Below are 17854 nucleotides of genomic sequence, written 5' to 3'. Positions count from 1 at the left end.
AGCTTCCCATCATCCAGCCCCATCAAAACTTTCTGGGTAAAATCAAATGTATTGGCCAGTGCTTTAGGGTAACTTAGATGCAGTGCATAGATCAGTGCAAAAAGCATAACAAACGCTTCAGCATATGTGGGGAAATCAATGTTACCCTCAAGTACGACCGTAATCTTCTCTAGGCATAAGCACGTGGCATTTATCAAGAAGAGCCCATACCCACATGGTATGTCATCAAGGTTTGGTTCATGGCAAATATGCCATACTGTTTACACATCCACCTAGTGGTACTTGTTTTAAACAGTAACACTCAAATGCAATAAGAACACTTTCAAAAACCATCACTAAGATGTTTTCAGGTAAGAAAAACATAGCACATCACAAGGATGTTTTCCAAAAAATAGAAAAAGAATAACGCCTATAATTTTCAGTGCAAGACTGTTATTTTAGTGCAAGTGAAGGATATCAATCAAGGTGCAAGCTCTCTATGAAAAAAAAAAAAACTTTCACTGTGTGCAAAAAACTAATAAAAATAAATAGAGAAACACCCTTACTCTACTGCCAAAAGGTCATTCTTAAGGCTCAACACCCTGGGCTTCAGCTTCCCATCATCCAGCCCCATCAAAACTTTCTGGGTAAAATCAAATGTATTGGCCAGTGCTTTAGGGTAACTTAGATGCAGTGCATAGATCAGTGCAAAAAGCATAACAAACGCTTCAGCATATGTGGGGAAATCAATGATTATGTTACCCTCAAGCACAACAGCAATCTTCCCTGGGCAGAAGAACGTAGCATCGGTTGGATTGGCATCGATCAAGAGGAGCCCAACTGTTACGTCACCAATATCTGGATCAGTAGACACCTAACAACGAACAGGAGAAAATAGAAATTAAAACCCCTTATGTATCATACACTTGTTCTATGACAGGCAGGCATTCATGACTGGACAGCATATTCAACACATCCTTGATTTCTGATTTTAGCAGTCTATCCTCTGATGACTAAAATCTAATTTAGTCGTATTAGATAATGTGACTTACATCCCACTTCTTCAGAAAGCTGGCGTCATCTTCCTGGAGGTATGCCGTGAGAGCACGGAGGACTGCAGCACGTCTGGTCTCGACATCAAGTTGTTCCTTTAGTTAGAGAAAATATTGTCAGTCAGGCAGAAACCATGTCCATATTAGCCCATTTAGACCTGAGGACGCATCCGTGTCACCTTACAGCTTTTAACGACTTTAACCATTATTTTAAACTCCAGCTGTTGGAAAATAGCAGATCTACAAGCTCATAGCACGGCACCAAGTGTCACACTATGAGCTTGTAATTTATGAAAATGTGGCATAAACCTTTGCTGTGAAAGAATATATTCAAACATTTTAACTCAAATATTTGCTTCTGGGGAGGGGGGTCCTCTGGCCTCTTCCTCTTGACAATACAACACAGATTATGAGCTTCAGGTCAGGCCAGTTGGCTGGCCAGTCAAGCACAGTAATATCATGGTCAGCACACCAGTTACTAGAAATGTGGGCTCTCATCTTTCTCTAAACAATACAACACAGACGATCTGTACTATGGAATAGATAATCTGTGTTGTAAGAGGAAGGAGAGACTCTAGACCCAACCACACATGAGCCGATCAACTTCATGTCACGCCCCATTGAATTAAATTAATCATCAAAAGTATCCGACCAAGTATAGAGCACATAAAATAACATAAGTGGTCGACATTTCTGTATTATAAATCAATGGTTACAGTGGCACGCACATGGTGAAAATACCTGGCATGCCAGGCTAGTACTAAAAACAGAACTATCCGTTTCAACAACTTACCTGGAGGTCATAAGTCGTGAAGAGCTGAGTGAGGACTTCAGCAACTTTCCCTGTACGTCCAGCTTTCTTCCTGAACAGGCTCTGAAGACGAGGGGCATGACGGTCCAACTCGGCATAAAAGCGGTTCCTCAGGTTGACGTTCGAGATTCTGTGGAACTCTGCACAGATCTGCAAAACAATACAATGACTTTAAGTCACAGTATACTGTATAGACAGTGTGTACAGTGTGTCCTCTCTGAAAGGGAAAAATCTGAAAAGAAAAATGATACATTAAATGCATGTGAATGGAGCAGTTGGGGATTAAATGTCTTGCTCCTCCTTGCCAGGAAGAGCTGGGGATCAAACCATCAACCTTTGGATTTCAAGACAGATACTACCACCTCCTGAGCCACTGCTGCTGTAAAAAAAAGTTCAATAAATAGGTTAACTGTAGAAACAAAGTTTTACCTGTGACTGCAGTTTGAGGGCAGGCCAGCGTTCCAGGATCTCAGTCACAGCTGGGCCATCATTGATGATTTCTTTGCGCCGCAAAGCCAAGGTGGTCTGCATTAACTTTCCGATCAGGGGAAGGTTCTTTTCGGTCTTCTTAACTTCTTCTACAATCTGCAGTCTCTGTCGCTCAAGGCTTGCAACATCTTCACCCCTTGGGAAGTTAGGGAGGAAATTCACCTCTTCCCTATGTGGCCTTTTAATGTTAGTGTGGGGAGATTCTCTTTCTGGATCGTTTCTGCTTCTTTTCCCTGAATTGACAGCTACCTCTTGGCATCCTGCATGACTCAACTTAGCACGGTAGTTCCCCATCTTCCACTTCAGACTATTTTTCCAACCAGAGAATCCTGTCCCAGATCCTGGCTCTTTCAGACAGGGATGCTTGGTGACAAGTGCTTCTGCTATCAGTGAAACTTCCTTGTCACTGGGGTATGCTTTGTTGAAGCTATATATAAGAGAAGCAAGGGTCTCTAGAATGTTATGCTTCTGTCCCCTAGATAACTTCAGATTTCTCCCCGTTCTCTCATAAGCTACATTTCCATCACCAAGTATGATTTCTACCTCATATGAGAAGGTGGGCACAGAAGGTGGCCATCTGGGCCTGTCTAAATCAGTGGCATGGAGGTCACATATTGTACCATCTGATGAATCTGCGCTGGCCACACTCTCAGATCTAATCACTTTCAGCACAGCTTTCTGTGGAAGTTCCTCAATGTCTAAAAGGGAAGCTAACTGCCCATTGAAATCTGGATCTTCGTACGATAGGCTAAAGTCAAAGTCTAGCTTAAACTTTTCTTTCATCGCAGTTTTTAGCTCATCCACAGATTCTGGGCGTGAAGTTAATGTCATCTTCCTGACGATTTCTTTGGAAGTATGGACATGAAGTAGGAAGTTTTGAGCTGCCATTTCCTAGTATAAAGAAAACAATGTATTAATGATTGCCATTCACTTGGATAACACTTAAATCAGGATATTGCTCTAAAGAACTGCCAGCAGTTTTAACATTTTTACTGCTGTTTGCAATAAACAAAATCTCTACAGGGCTGTTGTGATGGGCAGTTTCACTGATTGCACTCATTTATCAATGGCCTGATTATTTTCTCCACCGTTTCAAGGGACTCTATTGGCCCGCAAAACATTTTAACCAGTTAAACCCTATATACAGTACTTGTTTTGTATTCCCCCAGGCTCTGTACTAACCTGTACACCAAATCTGTCGGAAATAGCCAATCTACAAGTTCACAACATGTTGCAACGTGATGTGAGCTTGTAGATTGGCAATTTCCACTGAATGTTCACCCCAGAATATGGACATCACGGTTCAAGTGGTTAGCCCTGCAAGTCTCTGATCAAAATGAATCTTCTCTGCGTTAACATTAAATGCTCATCAGTACTGTACGCTGTGAGAGGTAATGTGTCATTTAAATCTGACAATTGATGCACAGACATGTGGCCTGTGGAGGTCAGCTCAAATGATCTCAAATGCTCCCTGTACCAGCACTCGTAGTTACTGCAAAGAAAGGACACAGAGTTGTTCACAAGCAGAACCTGATCAATTCTGCTGAAGTTTGGAAGTCCTCCACTGTGGCCTACAGAAACAAACATGCCATTTGCAAACTCTGTGCCCTTTATGGAGATCTTTGATGCGCTGTATATGATTTGGCTGTTTGTCTGTGTCTCAATGAAGTCTTTCGCCACTTGCGGGAGTGTGGTGACTTGGACAGAGCTGAGACTTGAGGCTTGTGTGTGGGGTTTGAAAAATGATGGTTCACTGAGGTGATACGCCATCATATATTGATGCCTGGTTGCAAGAGTTTTCAAGACATTCTTGAAATTCAGTGCGTCATGTACAACCCTTTTGAAAAATCTGTGCTTTCCCTCAAACCTCATGGTCCATAGATGAACAAGAGGCCCAAATCGCTTTGTCATTTCTGGGTAGTGCTCAATGTAATGATGTTTGGGTCTGAGCTTAAAGTCAGGAAACATAGCTTTAAGACCCTGTCTGTGATCACTTATTTTAGTCTGCATGTACTGTATGGACTCCTCTGTGAAAGATGGGGACAGCGCCATCTGCACAATTTCTTTCAGGTCCATCAGTATGGCCCATGTGTTGTCACCTTCAGGAATTTTACTCCCTACCAGAAGAGGCAATAACCTGATTAGAGTAGAATTTTCATGCCCATTTCCACCTATGCTTTTCTTTTTCGCAAAAGTCTTTGAGATTGGTTTAGGTTTATCAACCTTATCATAGTGCTCATATGGAAAATCTTTAATCTTTGCGTTTAGATATTCCAGTGTGAAATACTTCCGACGAATCATCTCGCCGATGCACAGGGCCAACTCAACTGGCACAATACCCTCAAAAAGGTCATGAAGTACATCAGGCGGGAAACCATCAACAGGATGAAAATGCTGCAATGACGTATTGAGAGCACACTCAGCTGTGACACCCAAATACGCCTTTTCTCCTTGCACAGCATTCTGCACATGAACATCATGGCAGGCCCTTGTTCTCATGCTAAACTCTCCTTCAGAAACTTCTGTGGACTGCATCTCATCATAAGTACAGCAACAAAATCTGCAGATATAGTTTCTGTTGAAACACCGTGCAAAACCTGCAAGACCATGGGCACCCAAATTATCGGCTGCAACACACATGACAGTGCCTTTTACACATTGCCCAAGAGACTCAATAAAAACACCATCCTGCTCAAGTGTTTGCAAATCCTTCAACAAAGGTGAAAGAAGACTTTCATAAGTACAACTCTCCAGATCAGGTACTTTGAACAGCATTCCTAGCTGTATGACATGAAGGCTGGACCGATACTCACTGGGTATATTAGCTAACAACCAGTATACTGCACAAAGCTTGTGGATCTTTCTAGATGTGCCTAAAGGATTGGCTACTTCTAGGTCATCCATGTACAAGATTAGTGATAACTTCAGCTCTCCTGTTTCTGACAACAACGGATTGTCTTTGAAATATGTGCCATCTTCATGAGACATGTACATGCCAGGTGGCGATGGTTTAGCTTCTTGAATCTTGTCAAGTAGATCTGTATTCTTAAACATTGTTTGGAGCATCTGTAATACTGGAACATACACTGCTGTGTGTCTAATGGAATCCACAGCTGGCACATCATATTCTACAGGCATTACCAGAGGGTAGTTATTCTTTACAAATGTTTTCCTTCGCTTAGTAGTGGACAGCTCTGCACGTTCAGCAGTAGCACTGACAAACACATTACTTTTCATGACAGCTTCCACCAATTCATTAAGAAGGGCATCGTTCAAAGAATGGCCATGCTCTCCTAACACCTTAATGACAGAGTCTTTCACAAGGGGTTTGGACAAAATTAATATTTGTGCCAAATTTTCAACTATGTCTTGTATTGCCATCTCCGATACATGCAGAACAGTCTGCATTTTCAAGAACAGAGAAGCCAAGTTGTCTCTCAGTTGAGATTGCAATTCACCAGGGTCATTAAACTCAATAGGATTATCTGGAGCATCCAGTTCAACATTCTGACTCTGAGAGGGCCCAGCCTCATCAGTTTGAACTTCACTTTGACTAAGTTGGCAGTCTGTTTCCATCAAGACAATGTCAGTCTTAAAATCAGAGACTTCACAATTTGCATGACTCCTACTTTTGTGGGTATTGAAGGAGGAATAAACATTTGTGCTGTAGTTACAATTTTTGAATGGACAAACCACCGTCTCACTGTGTCTTAAATGTGTCCTTAAATGACTAAAGAGAGTTGTGTCATTAAAAGGTTGTCTGAATTTACACACTGCACAGACAAATGACACATTTTCCAGCACATTGTAACTTTGAACAACATTCTGGGTATGTAGCCTGGATAAGTGAATTTTCAAAGCATTTATTGACTGAAATGTGCACACACAGTCATTGTAGAGACAGGGCAACTGACTGACTGAGGAGACATTGCTATGATGCAAACGGTAGTGTTCCAGCAGCTGAGCTCTTTTCTCAAAATTGGCAGTACAAAGTTTGCACCGCCAAGCCATTGTCTGACCATGTCAATAGCACTGACCTCTTTTTCAGCTCTTCTTGTTTGTTTTCAAGCTGAAAAGAGATGAGATTAAAAGTTAAGACAGGCTGAAATGCTTCTTTGTCTTTGGCCACTTGCGGGAGTGCTTAAATGTGTCCTTAAATGACTAAAGAGAGTTAATTGTGTCATTAAAAGGTTGTCTGAATTTACACACTGCACAGACAAATGACACATCCAGCTCATTGTAACTTGGAACAACATTCTGGGTATGTAGCCTGGATAAGTGAAATTTCAAAGCATTTATTGACTGAAATGTCATTGTAGAGACAGGGCAACTGACTGACTGAGGAGACATTGCTATGATGCAAACGGTAGTGTTCCAGTAGACCTAGAATGTCTGTGATCATTCATATTAACTTCGTAAATTATCATGTATCACAGGCATAGAACCCTTCCATCCGCTCCTGGTTGAATTGAATTATGGGCTGCCTAAATGTGATAAATGCTCTATTTATCACATTTTAGGGGCCCGGAATGATCGATGGACTGATTTTACCAATACTTCCTGTTGTTTACCGCAGACGTAATCACCAATTGACCAGGGAAACACAAAAGTTTGGGTCACACAATTGGCAAGTGGTGTGATTAATTACCCAGCACCTAACGAAAGGCACCTGCCAATTGTGTGTCCCAAACATTTGTGCTTCCCTGGTCAATTGGTGATGACGTTTGTGGTGATCAGAGGAAGTTTTGATAAATTAAGTCATATAATTGACTAAATACACGTTTTGTGCCAGAACTTTCACATGGATATGAAACTAGAGGACCATATTTTACTCCACGTCTTTGGAATTATTTAATGGGTGAGTACAAACGGAGCATTTATCACATTTAATGCCGCCATGTTGCGCACAAACAGAAATTAACCTGGGTGTTCTATGGCTGTATGTGAAATGTTCCAGCAGCTGAGCTCTTTTCTCAAAATTGGCAGTACAAAGTTTGCACCGCCAAGCCATTGTCTGACCATGTCAATAGTACATACCACACTGACTTCTTCAGCTCTTCTTGTTTGTTTCCAAACTGAAAAGAGATGAGATTAAAAGTTAAGACAGGCTGCAATCCTTTTTTTTCCAACACAAAACCACAGTATCAGAACGGGGCTCTAAACACAAGACAATCTAAGCATTAATAAATAAATAGAAGCCTGGTAGTGCGACGTTAAATGATATCACCTTTACTGAAACATATGGTGACGTTAATGGAAATATTTCCACCGACAAGATTAAATGATTACTGGGCACGTCGACCACCACAAACAGTGCTTTCCACAGTAGCCTGGTGGCGTGACTTTAAATAATATTACTAATACCTTTACTGAAACAGGATGACGACCATGGACATAATTCCATTGACATGTAAAGTCGGCATAAGTCATTAACGTTCGTGATGTTTAATACAGCCTGCAGACCAACAGTCTACTAAAATAGCTAAACATGCTAAGCTAACGGGAGGAGGAGGAGGAGGTTATTACTGCTGCTGCAGGATTCGGGAGCCTTTACTATGGCTGAATCTACAACTGTACACATGCACAAAGTAACACCAACTACTGAAACAATTTAATGAGTAAGGTCTATATGTCGGCATAATCGTCATTAACGTTCGTAATGTTTAATACAGCCTGCAGACTGTTGCTACTAAAACAACATCGCTAGCATGTTACGCTAACGGGAGGAGGAAGCGGGAGGTTACTGCGGGACTCGGCGGGAGCCTTTACTATACTATAGCTAAATGTACACATGCACAAAGTAACACCAACAACTGAAACAATGTAATGAGTAATGTCTATATGGTTCTAAACCAATTAATAACGTACCCGTATCGGTGTTCAGTTGCAGGCTGCAGCAGGCTTGACAGCTTGTTGCTTTGGTTGAGCGGGGTTTTAGCGCACTGAAAAAATGGCGGCTTTCCAGTTTTGAGAAGGGAAACTGACGTTCAGCACGTACGTGACGTCACTCGGATCCGCTGCGGAGCTTTGCGCACTCAGTACTGACATGCATTGAAATGAATTAAAGAAGCTAAGGATTGTTCACTTGAAGTTTGAAATGTGCTCTGATAACTCATACCGTTTGAGGTGATATAATGTTTAATGCATCTTTTAGGTCAGGCAACTCAATTTTTTTAGGAGGCTTTGACCGTTTGGAAATACAGTGTAGCATACAACAATGTTGCATGGTAGATTTAAGCAAGTTGTAAGTGTCATGGCCGCCCCAATGCATTTCCAATGGAAGTCACATTGATACAACGTTTTTGCCTACAAGCTGATGTATGTATGTTGTATGTGTTTCGACTGCCTCCCTCCCCCTCATACAACACGTTTGTCTCTTCAAACCATGTGACTCCCATTGGAAATGAATTGCGAGCTTGCAACAGTCAACAAGTCTCATGCATCAGCTATACAACATTCTGTTGTGACAGTGTGAGTGAAGCCTTATTGGTGATATTCCTTGCGGGATGCACACCCTGTGTGCACCCAGAGGTGAAATACACACCCCTGACCAGAGAATTGACCCCCAGGAATATACTATTCTATTTGATTTGCCGTGCTTTTCAACAGGCGTTGCTGCATGCTGCTGTGGTGTGCATGCTCCCCCAGCAGACACAGGGCACGGAGGAGGTTGTAATGTCAATAATATCAAGTTTTGATATTTCCTGGGTATCTGAAACCTTCTGACGCACTAACACAGCAATGCCGAGATGGGGCGCAGAAGTGTTTTTGGCAGCACATTTTGATTTTAGTTTTAGTCGTAGTCTCTTGGAATAGTTTTCATTTAGTTTTAGTCACATTTTAGTCACCTGGAATGTTTTTGTCTTAGTCTAGTTTTAGTCGACTAAAATGTGTTTTGGCGGGCCTTGATGCCGTCGTAATGACTGTTATTACACTTGCTGAAAATAGCCGATCTACAAGCTCACAACGTGTCGCGCTGCGACGCGTTGTGAGCTTGTAGATCATCTATTTTCAGCATGCAACCAAGTGTAAAATGACTTGTACTGGATCTCTTGTCCACTAGTCCCTTCCTAACATTTTAGTCTAGTTTGTTGAGTCAGTATATTTAGTCTTAGTTTCAGTCATCATAGCTCAGTTTTAATTTAGTTTTCGTCAGTGGAAAAAGGTAGTCGACGAACATTTTTCGTCTTCGTTCTAGTCGACGAAAACAACACTGGGGCGCAGCAAGCGATCTGAACGGTATTGGGAGACGAGATAAAACGCAGATAAAAGAGATAAAGCGTAATAAAGCGTGAATGAGGGCCACGCGGTGTCAAGAGGAAAATGAGCTCAGCTCGGCAGAGGCAGAGCTCCGGGCAGCACAATACCTGTCATGTCCAACTCTATCGGTGCGTGTGTCTTCTGGCTCCTCCTCCTCCGTAGCCTCGGAAACCCAGACGTTTTTATTTCCAGGGAGAAAAAAAAAGTCTGGGCCCGAGTCCACTTCAATTTGGCATAGAGTAGCGCAAACACTCTGCTGATTTCTGATCGTCTGCACCTTTGTTAAATTGACGCACACACGCACACCCGTACACACACACACTCCTCTCTCTCTCTGTCGCTCTAATTAATTAGTCTCATGTCCAGCAGCTGCGCACAGTTTCTGCCGGCAGAGCTGCCTATGCCATAGAAAGCATAGGTGAGTTCCAGGCTACCTCCTCCGTGGCAAGGCCTCTTTCTTCTTTTGTCATTTAAAACCATTTAGACCTGAGGACGATTCTACAAAATGTCTTCTAAATCCTGACAACTTTTCTGAAAAACCCTATGTTTCTATTTCAGTGGTGCTCAAACATTTTCATGTCAAGGAAGGACCCTCATCTGAAAATATGTTGTTCCAGGGATCCCCCATGAATCATGAATTAAAAACGTTCGCTGTGAAAGAATATATAGTCAAAAGATTCGCGCCACATTTTCACGATTTTTCAAAAATAGCAGATCTATAAGCTCGTAGCGCTATGAGCTTGTAGATCTGCTATTGTTCAATGGCTAAATGATAACATAATGCTTAATACACCAAAAGGGATTCCTGCTCAGAATGGATTAAATACGTCACTCTGTCTGCTGTTGCGTCTCTCTTTGTCTGCATCTCGTCCACCAGATTAAGATCTCTATGAATTCCATCCATTATTCAGCCCTATATGCCAAGTCCACACATCATTTACATGGAAACGGACACACAGCACCATACACACTCTGTGTAATGTATGTGGTGATGACAACAATAGTTTGTTTTTGTCTTTTGCCCATTGTGGATTGTTCTTTAAATAACCCCACGCTCTGAAGGCACACATCCTCTCTCTCTTTCTCTGTTGTCAAACATGTATCAAGTCTAGATGGTACACAGACTCTCATTCCTCGGTAAACTGTTCGATTTCGCCCACACTCTCTGAATCCCAGAGAGACAGAGCATGCCTGGTGTGGAATTTTATCGAGCTCTGAGCCTCGCCTCCAGACGTTCACAAATGTAAACACAAGTGTAGACGTTATAGCTATACTGTCTCCCTGTCGTTCCTCACTGTATGTTACTGCAATCCCTCGGAATCCCCCCCCCTCCCCCTCCCCCAATTCTCCATGGGATCATTAACTTAAACCTAATTTATACTTCATTGAATGCCGTAAAGAACTGATCCAGCCAAGTTGAGGTCCTCTTGGCATCAGTGTTGATTTTGTCGTCTTAAACGATGGCGAACAATGTTCATCGACTGCCTTTTTTCACAGACAAAAAAACTCTGAAAAAAAACTAAGCTGATGACTAAACTAATCTATGGTGACTAAAACTAAGACTAAATATATTGACAATGTTTGTCTAATTTGACAACTAGACTAAAACTAAAGCATTTCAGATGACTAACGTATGACAGACTAAATGGAATTGTATATGTTTTGCTGTCAACACCGTTCGGCAGCCGTCACTGCTATAAGAACGACCTTGTATTAACGTCACCTAGTCCAGGGGTTCTCAACGTTTTTGGCCGGGGACCCCCGGAAATGCTTTGGCAATGTCTCGGGACCCCCGCCCCGCCCCCTCCCGACCCCCAATATAAATTGACTGCTACAATAACCTTAAACCATTTTGGGCGGGAACCCCTTTTGATGTTTTAAGCATTGTTATAATTTAGCTATTGAAAAATAGCAGATCTACAAGCTCATAGCGCGCCACCGAGTGGCGCGCTATTTTTTTTTTTTTTTTTTGAAAATATTTTGGGGACCCCCCAAAATAATTTGGCGACCCCCCGAGGGGTCGCGACCCACGGGTTGAGAACCCCTGACCTAGTCTGTGATGGAGACGCGAGCATGACAGGCGGTTAGTGGGCCTGTCCATTCCCTCACCGGGTCCTCACTACAATGGCTGTGCCACTGTGACAACACTATGTGATTATTGCATTTAGTGAGGCCGTGCCACCTCATAGACGGACCGTCACAGGGCTCTCTCTCTCTCTCTCTGTCTCTCTCTCTCACACACACACACACTCACTCACTCACTCACTCACTCACTCACTCACTCACTCACTCACTCACTCACTCACTCTATCTTTCACTCACTCACACACTCTCTATACTCTCTCTCTCTCTCTCTCTCTCTCTATCTCTCTCTCTCTCTCTCTCTCTCTCTCTCTGCTTGCTACTGCTGTGTTGACATGAGACAAACACACATCCCCCGGATGCACTCGCGCTCCAATAACAGCTGACGTGCGTTTGTTTGTTCTTTCTTTCTTTCGGAGCATTATCACAGTGTTATAGCGCCATCTATTCATGTCAAATTCAACATATGTACCGTAAATGGAAACGGTGTTGGTGCCTTCAGTTCACAAGCCTGGCTGTGCCGGGGAGTTTTAACACACCATTCTGGGCGGGAACCCCTTTTGTTGTTTTAAAGCATTATGTTATGCTTTAGCTATTGAAAAATAGCAGATCTACAAGCTCGTAGCGTGGCACCGAGTGCTGCACTACGAGCTTGTAGATCTGCTATTTTTTTTAAATCGTGAAAATGTGGTGCAAATCTTTGAATATATATTCTCTCGTTTTTAGCTCAAATCTTTGCTTCTAGGGGGTGGTCCCTGGAACAACATATTTTCAGATGGGGGGTCGGCGGGCCAATTACATGAAAATGTTTGAGAACCACTGACATAGAAACATAGGGTTTTTCAGAAAACGGTCAGGATTTAGAAGGTATTTGTAGAATCGTCCTCGCGTCTAAATGGGTTAAATGTCAGTGTCCCACTGGGGCTACCTTGACTCTCTGATGGACTGAAAGGGAACATTGAACATGAACCATTCAACTGACACACCTGTATATACTGTAAGTTCTGAATGCCTACCAACTTAACGAGAGAGAAATACAGTACAAAGGTCAAACTACAGTAACAAGACTCTAGTCTAGACACTAACAAAAGTCCATTGTACCTGACATACTTAATGTAGTCTATATAAAAAGCCAAGTTCATTCTAAAAGTCTGCTACATGCCATGCACAGAATGTGAGAGACAATAGGGGGCATGTCTGTATTACAGTAAGGTCCTTTTACACATACGGGCAAATAAACAAATGTGAAAATGTGTTGTGAATATTTCACATCAAGCTGTTAATTTGGTGATGCCTCATTCATTCATACAAGTTGATGCTTTTAACCCATTCTGGGCGGGAACCCCTGTTGGTGTTTCAAGCATTATGTTATACTTTAGCTATTGAAAAATAGCAGATCAACAAGCGCCACAAGCTTGTAGGTCTGCTATTTTTGAAAAATCGTTAAAAAATATTTGCTTCTGGGGGGTCCCTGCAAACAACAACATTTTGAGATGGGGGTCCGTGGCCCAATAGAGATAATTCTGGGGGTCCTAGACATGAAAAAGGTTGAGCACCACTGACATGGGTTTTTCAGATTTTTTTTTTGATTTAGAAGCCTTTTTTTTAATCGACCTCAGTCCAAAATGGGTTGATCGAGTTACAAAATCAACCTCGTCTCGGAAATTAAATGGCGCATGTACATCACATACAGTATCGCGTGTATACATCACGAACAACCTCACGGCGCGTCGCGTTCGTGAACTACAGGCCCTTCGATGCACACGCGCTCACTGTTGGGTACTAATAAACACAGTTAAAGATGCATAAACACTGGTCACACAGTATTCCCTCTTGTGCTCTGGGCATTGAAGAAAGATTACGAAAAATGCTGATGCAGAATGAATTCCTGTCTCCTCCAGGCCTAACTCGGTCCTCAAGGGACAAACAAATGGCAGTATAGTGGGTGTGTAAGACACAACATTAACAAGGACCCAGTGTGGGGCCCATGGGGGAGAGCGAGGGGACCAGAGTCAAGTAGCTGGGTCTATTACCTTCCATCACGCTCCATTTAATTAGCCTTTCTCTCCCATTTTCCCTCCTCCTCCTCCCAGCGCTCTCTGTGACAGCCAGCCACACAACGCAAGGCAAAGATTTTTTTTTTCAGAGAGAGAGAGAGAGAGAGAGAGAGAGAGAGAGAGAGAGAGAGAGAGAGAGAGAGAGAGAGAGAGAGAGAGAGAGAGAGAGAGAGAGAGAGAGAGAGAGAGAGAGAGAGAGAGAGAGAGAGAGAGAGAGAGAGAGAGAGAGAGAGAGAGAGACTAACTACATCAGTTGTTATTTTGCTATCTAATTGTTTTATGTGCCTTGTACAATTCTTATTGACTGCAAGGTAAATAGCTTTATAGACAGTCTGAACCAAAAACTGTCTAAACTAAGTACTTCACCCGTGTGTGTGTGTGAGTGTCTGTGTGTGTGAGTGTGAGTGTCTCTGTGTGATTGTCTCTGTGTGTGTGAGTGTGTGCACAGCTAATCTCGAAAATCGCTGGATCTATCGGCGTAAAACCTTCCATGGTCACTGCCTGTAGGCCAAGGAATACTCTCCACCTTGACGTTTTCAAATTGGCCTCATGGTAGTGCTATACCGGACCTCTTCACGTTTTACCTCTCGAACCTATAGGTCATACAATTAATTACATAGCCTACTGTAAAAAATATTTCATATATTCCATTCCGACTGGCTATAATTGCCTTCCAAACTTTTGGGGCCTATTTTAAAGAGACATTTACAGCGACACATTGTGAGCTTGTGGATGTGATATTTTTCCTACTCTACGTATGCTGAAGTATATGTCTTAAGGTCCTTTCTTTTTTTTTCAACTTATTGTTTTTTATTGTCATTGCTGGGGTAGACAATACATTTTATACATATGCATCATATATCATCATTCAGTTCTTCAATACAGAAAATTGTCTCCCCAAGGAGACAGCAGCAACATACATAACACATTTGAAAAATAATAATCATAAATAATACTAACAACAATAATAATGAGGAAATGTAAACATGAAAGACAACATCTTGATCGAGTAATTCAACAGACAAGAAATAAAATAAAATAGAATAAAAATACTTAAGGTCCTTTCAAACGGGCAGTGATTTAACGTGCTTATAGTTCATAGTCAATGAGACCTGCGTTGTTTTCTTTCCCGGTATGCGCGGAGAAGTCGAGGGGCAACAACGCAAGCGTAATCCCGTGAAATTGTCGCACGCGTGCTCGTTTCGTGCACACGCCAGCGACGCACCAGACCTGGATTCTGTTGAGCTTTTTTTTTTTACGCTTGCGTTGTCTTGCCCCTCATGAGCAGACCTGGAGCAGGCCTGTCGTTGTCCTGCCCCTCATGAGCAGACCTGGAGCAGGCCTGTCGTTGTCCTGCCCCTCATGAGCAGACCTGGAGCAGGCCTGTCGCTGTCCTGCCCCTCATGAGCAGACCTGGAGCAGGCCTGTCGTTGTCCTGCCCCTCATGAGCAGACCTGGAGCAGGCCTGTCGTTGTCCTGCCCCTCAGGAGCAGACCTGGAGCAGGCCTGTCGTTGTCCTGCCCCTCATGAGCAGACCTGGAGCAGGCCTGTCGTTGTCCTGCCCCTCATGAGCAGACCTGGAGCAGGCCTGTCGTTGACAACGTCTGCGTTCATCGCTGCCCGTTTTCAAAGGCCCTTTAAGTGTTTAAAATTGTTGTGGAAGGTTATGCCTAAAAGCAGCTGTCACTGCAGGCACTCACTAACACACTACCAATGAGTCATAAGTGATGATTATGACGAGTAGGAATATTTTAGGCAGGGGTGGAAAAAAATACTAAAAAAAAATTACTTAAGTAAAAGTATCAATACTGCAATATAGAAATACTATGTTATACAAGTAAAAGTCCGGAATTCAAACAAAATATACTTAAATTATCAAATGTAAAAGTACGCATTATACAGAATGTCCCGTTTCAAGTTTTCAAATGCCTAAAGTAGCAGATCTACAAGCTCACAATGGGACACATTGTAAGCTTGCTATTTTCAAATGGCTGAATGTATAGGGCTAAGTGTTGTCGTGTACACCTTTAAGAGAAATGATGACATCACTATGAAAGCCATGAAGCGAGTGGTAGGCAGAATGGTTATGCTCTGTAGTACCAGTTCACCCTACTTTCAATGAAAAGCATTGATTATAAACTCAAACACAGCTGTGTGGCTCATTACAAGTGGGTAATGTATTTTTTGTAATAATAATAAACATAATACAAGTTTTCAAATAATTGTAAAAGTACAATATTTGCCTCTGAGATGTATTGGATTGTATAAGTACTGAAAAATGGAAATACTCTAGTAAAGTAAAAAAAGATCTCAAAATGATACTAAAGTACATACTTAGTTACTTTACACCACTGTACATTTCGAGGGGGGGGGGGGGGGGGGGCAACCAGCGCAGTGTACCTAAAGACCCTGTTGCAGTGTTGCATGTTTGGAGTGCTCCCATGACGGCCGGCGGTTTTAAACGGAAACAAGCTGATTTGTTACCTGACAGCATAGTGGGTCTGGCGGGGGGGTGAGGGGGGTACAGGAGAAGCGTGTAGTAGATTGTCCCCAAGTGTTAAACAATCCGTTAACGCTGGTAAACGGTGCAATGAGGCAATACTGCTGAGTCAGAACCTTGTAAATGTGTGGGGGGGGGGGGGGGGTGGAGGGGCTGCCTGACAGCTTGCAACATTGAGCGATGTAGCTGTGGTCGTGTGTGTGTTGTGTGTGTGTGCGTCTGTCCCTCGCCGGTGAGAATCAGTGGTGAAAATGAGGCTTACGACGACGACGTGTTTGATTCTGCAGCCACATTTAGCCAGCGGACCTCATGGGAATCCTTACAGAATGTCCAATTCCAGAATGCCATCCTAGTATCACATACTTACACACATTACAGTACGGTAGGGGCGGTAGGGCCCGTTATTTGTACTCTGGAGAGCCCCAGAAGGCCCCGCTCGACCATCACTCACACAACACAAGTGTTTGGATCGTAGCCAGCTCTGCGGCACGCTTCTGCGGGTCATCCATCAAGCCGCCTCCTTTCGCAGAGCCACATTACATGGACCAGTAGCACCCACTCTGACTGTTCCCACCCTGCCCCTGTTTTTTGCTCAATAAAAGCAATGTTTTCTCTTTATTCTCCCTGTGAGACGCATGCATGCACGCACGCACAGCACGCACGCACGCACGCACCTGCACGCACGCACGCACGCACGCACGCACGCACTGCGCACACTAAAAAAACGAATCCCCCCTCATCCTACGTCACCTGAGTTGTCATCTGAAAAGACCGTTTTGTCATCCGTCGTGATAGGATGTGTGCTTCATCTGACAGGCCCCGCTCCCATGCGTGAGAAAATCTATTTGAGCCGCCTGTCAGTCCCCAGAAAGAATCAATATTCTCAGCCTCCACACATATCCCATTTAGAACTCATTTGTGTTCTTGCCTCATTTCTGTCTGTTTTTCCTTTCTTTTAAAAAAAAAAAACCTTCGTCTCGCTCGGCCGGGGCACTCCAATTTTGCCTTCGGATGTTTATGAGAAAACAAGCCAGGAGGGCTGAGACAAATGGCCCCACCCAGAGTTCCATAGGCATGGCTGTGCAGGCTCTCCCCTTGCTCAAGATGGTGGGACGTGTGTGACTGAGCTGTGCGAGCCTCGTCATTATTATTTGACTGATGATTTGGCGAGGTTGGGATTTGAGAGACCATAGACTGCTGTGTAACCGGTAAAGGGTTATTCAGGCCCCGCGTCTTGATCGACGGGTGATCGGCTCTGAATCTTTCCATCTACAGTACACCAAATCTTGCTGCTCTGCTATTTCTGCCGATTGTGAGCGGAGCCCCCAGAGGTTAATCCCTTCTGACATGTTCTTTGGACTTCCTCGTTGCAAATAATCCCCATGGACCGACCCATGCATGGTCGTCGTCCTGGATAAGCTTTTGCCAGACAGAGAAATGGAAATAGGGGGCTGGCTCAACTATAACACACAAACCACACACACAAAGCCATATTAGGTGGCTCTGTGTGACCGCATCACAGGCAGTTGAGGGGGTTATGTAGGCTACTGTAAAGCCACGGCTCGTCTCTCGCCTCGAGGGGCACAAGGCAATGTGCCAGCCTTGCCAGCCACAGGCTCGTGCT

General features: G+C 43.3%; 1 protein-coding gene across 1 annotated transcript; it reads right to left on the bottom strand.

Moving 5' to 3' along the window:
• Positions 1-541: 541 nt before the first annotated feature.
• On the bottom strand, positions 542-2625 carry LOC306927106 (uncharacterized protein; the record flags this gene model as incomplete). Its single annotated transcript, XM_079506765.1, has 4 exons — positions 542-853; positions 1032-1127; positions 1825-1992; positions 2272-2625. The coding sequence occupies 4 exons, from the start codon at positions 2623-2625 to the stop codon at positions 542-544; spliced, it is 930 nt and encodes a 309-aa protein (XP_079362891.1).
• Between the last annotated feature and the right edge of the window lie 15229 nt (positions 2626-17854).

The sequence above is a fragment of the Electrona antarctica genome, assembly GCF_951216825.1.
Source record: "Electrona antarctica genome assembly, chromosome: 1".
Lineage (NCBI taxonomy): Eukaryota > Metazoa > Chordata > Actinopteri > Myctophiformes > Myctophidae > Electrona > Electrona antarctica.
Note: the sequence above shows the minus strand (reverse complement) of the source record. Positions and strands in the feature narration are given on the sequence as shown.